Genomic DNA, 3,028 nt, shown 5'->3' with positions numbered 1-3,028 from the left:
AAATACAAACCAGATTTGGAAATGATCTTTTTAAAAAAAAAACAACACAGGAGCAGTAATATCTTACAATGTAAATTCCTTGCAGAACTGATGCCACTTTAGATGACAATTTCAGGTGGCATAAACAGATCACTGTGTATAAACCCACATTTGTGAAAGCAAAAGCCGTGTAATCTATGATCAAGTGTTATCATTCTGGGGACAAATATAAAAAATACCTTGCTTGGTGACAGTGGCATTTTTATTGCAGTCCTGCACAGCCATTTCTCCGTGATACTCGTTCCTTACTCTCACCAGGAGCACTGTCTGCTTTATCTATCCAGTTTCTGAAGACTGCATCGTCTTTCATAATTACATTTCTTTTGAAAAAGCAATACAAACCATGCTGTAGTATCAGTGTTCTTGTAACAAATGATTTATTTCTAAACATTTAACATGACACGCTTATTAAAAAAAAAAAAAGGTTGTTGGTTTGTTTTAAGATGTGTAAACAATCAAAGAACAAGTTAAACATTTCTCACAGAGCTCTCAGGATCTGACCACAGTACAACAATCAAATAACAGATCCTAAAACCACAGGAACAGCTGCAGTTTTACCTGTTTCTAGAAATACAACAGCATTTTTCCCTCGGTTATGCAATACTGAAACTTTAGCTATTTAGTTTACAAAAAAAAAATAATCTATTTTTTAAAAACTTTGACCTTCTTAACATACATTCGTAGAACACTGACATGTGAAATACTTGTCTAGAGAGTATTCTCCCCAAGACCTCATTTTTATATCTGAAAAAAATCACACGCCCTATAATTCCATCACAAAACCATGTGCAGTTGTGGAAGAGATAGCAAAATTCAATACTGACCATAATCACAATGTAACAAAAAACCTGGTGAAACCTCAAACTTGGTACTAGAGGTTTCTGCACCTCTTCTAATTTGTCTCTAAGAGACTATCTGAAAGACAGCCAAATGTAAATACATCAGAACATCTTAGCTGTAGTACAAATAAAGTGGCAGTGCTCTGTCATTCTAGATGTACAGGATGTAACTATAGTAGCCTCGCTGTGTAGTGGATGTGTCAAGAATAATTATGTTAATGCAAATTCTGTATTGTTGTCTATTAGAAGTGTAAACTACTGACAACTTGGCCTTGCTGATATGAATAAAGTGACTGAAATACCCACCTTTCCAGATATATAGTAGTTTGTCTTCCTTAAGAAATAAGAATCTTCGAATTTCTTATTTTTCATTTTAAAATTCGAAGAAAACTATTTTAGAAACAGATATAAAGTCGCAATATATCTGTTTTCATCTTCCTTGCGTGGTTCCAAAACTCTCGGGATGCATCAGGACACACCTGCATCTGTGGGTTCTGATTACCCCCATGTATCAGAGACGTCTCGTAACTAAACCGCACACGAACTCCACTGCACCTAGCCCGCTAGTAGCCTGTAAACGTTATCAAAGACACCAAAGCAACTCTGTTTTATACATATATAGATATACCTCGATATACACACACAAAGCGCATCGTGTTCTCAGAATTTCCCATCGGCTTCTGCAGCCCCCCCAAGATCCACAGGCTCGCAACACCCCCAGGATTATGGAGGCGATATATCGAAAGGCCATTGGGCAGAGGGTGGCAAAGGACGATGTAGTTGCAACAACAATGCTAAAAAATCCAGTTACGAATTTGGGAAGCATCTTCAAAGCTAGTTTCTTGGCATAAATGTTGTTCCTTGGTGACATTCCATACATTCCAGCAGATTCAGGTAGAAATCCCGTGGTTACAGCAGAGAGAGGAAGTGTCAGAGGAAGACAGGACAGGGTATTCCAAAGTATCCTGCATGCGTAGGATACACACATGGAAAAACGCTTTGTGAACGCCTAGTATTTTTAAGAATATCAGAATGTCGCAGCAAAATGCTGCCGTTGCAGTTTTGCCCTGGCAGCACAGCCCTCCTTCGGTCAAAGTCACCTCTACAGCTGTGTTTTCATTTTGCGTTGCCCTGAACTTTAAACATTTTTAGACCAAATGCATTTAAGCTTATATATTAATACAGAATCAAAGGCAAGTAACTGAAGTGTTTGATGACAAATCCTGCCAAAACCCGATTATTTCACTTGATGTAATACCATGTACTGCAATCAAATGCTTATACTTGCAGATATCAAAATTAATTTTATAAAGAAAGAATTGTTGTTTATCTTCTGGAATACTGATGTTCACCTTAAGTATATTTAAGCAAATTCCAACATAAACATCCTCAAATTTAATAGGTTTGATATGACTCATCAGTTCATAAATCCTCAGAGCCAGTTTTCCATCCAATATATAACCCATCCCACTGCAATATGGAGGATACAACTTGAACGGGTATTCGTGATAAGAGATGTATGTTTTTTTGTGAAAGCCTCTGTAGGCAAAGTTATCTATAAGAGGGTAACCAGTAAAAATATTTTCTGAGGAATTTAGCTTCAGAAGAAATTTTACCAAGTTTGCAGTGTTGATGAAGACATCGGCATCAGTCTTCATGAGGAATCTCGCATTTGAACAGAACTCAGCGACCCACCTAAACGCCATGATCGTTTTCAAGGTGAGATTGTCGTAAGTGTCCATAAAGTCCTGGCGAATTATGTCACCATAGAGGATGCTTTCATCCTCTACCGACAGTGCCACAGCATTGTCTTCTCTTTGCGTGTCCTGACCTAATAAGAAAAGGGTTAGAATTCGATGTCCCCACCAGAAATTCTGAGATCCCCAGGTTATCCTGATGGCCTGCCTCGACTTCACATCCTTAGGACTCGAAGACACCAAGATGACTAGAAACGGATCGATGTCTCTGCATTTCAAGCGCTCCCGCAGTGTGAAGAAGTAGCGTTGCTTGTAAATCGGTTCATATTCATAGAAATACATAAGGTTTGTACGCTCGCTCACAGTGTTGGAAGAAAAAGTTACATACCACATTGTTAGAACAGAAAATACAAGGAGAAACAAAAAAACCCATTTTAATGTGCTCAGATACAT

At 38.1% G+C, this 3,028-nt stretch overlaps 1 protein-coding gene across 1 annotated transcript; it reads right to left on the bottom strand.

Annotated features, from left to right (window-relative positions):
• Positions 1-2,065: 2,065 nt before the first annotated feature.
• B3GALNT1 (beta-1,3-N-acetylgalactosaminyltransferase 1 (globoside blood group)) lies at positions 2,066-3,028 on the bottom strand. The gene has a single exon (XM_009884414.1). It carries the CDS (start codon positions 3,026-3,028, stop codon positions 2,066-2,068), a length of 963 nt encoding a protein of 320 aa, XP_009882716.1.

Source organism: Charadrius vociferus, unplaced genomic scaffold, assembly GCF_000708025.1.
Source record: "Charadrius vociferus isolate BGI_N301 unplaced genomic scaffold, ASM70802v2 scaffold104, whole genome shotgun sequence".
Taxonomy (NCBI): domain Eukaryota; kingdom Metazoa; phylum Chordata; class Aves; order Charadriiformes; family Charadriidae; genus Charadrius; species Charadrius vociferus.
Note: the sequence above shows the minus strand (reverse complement) of the source record. Positions and strands in the feature narration are given on the sequence as shown.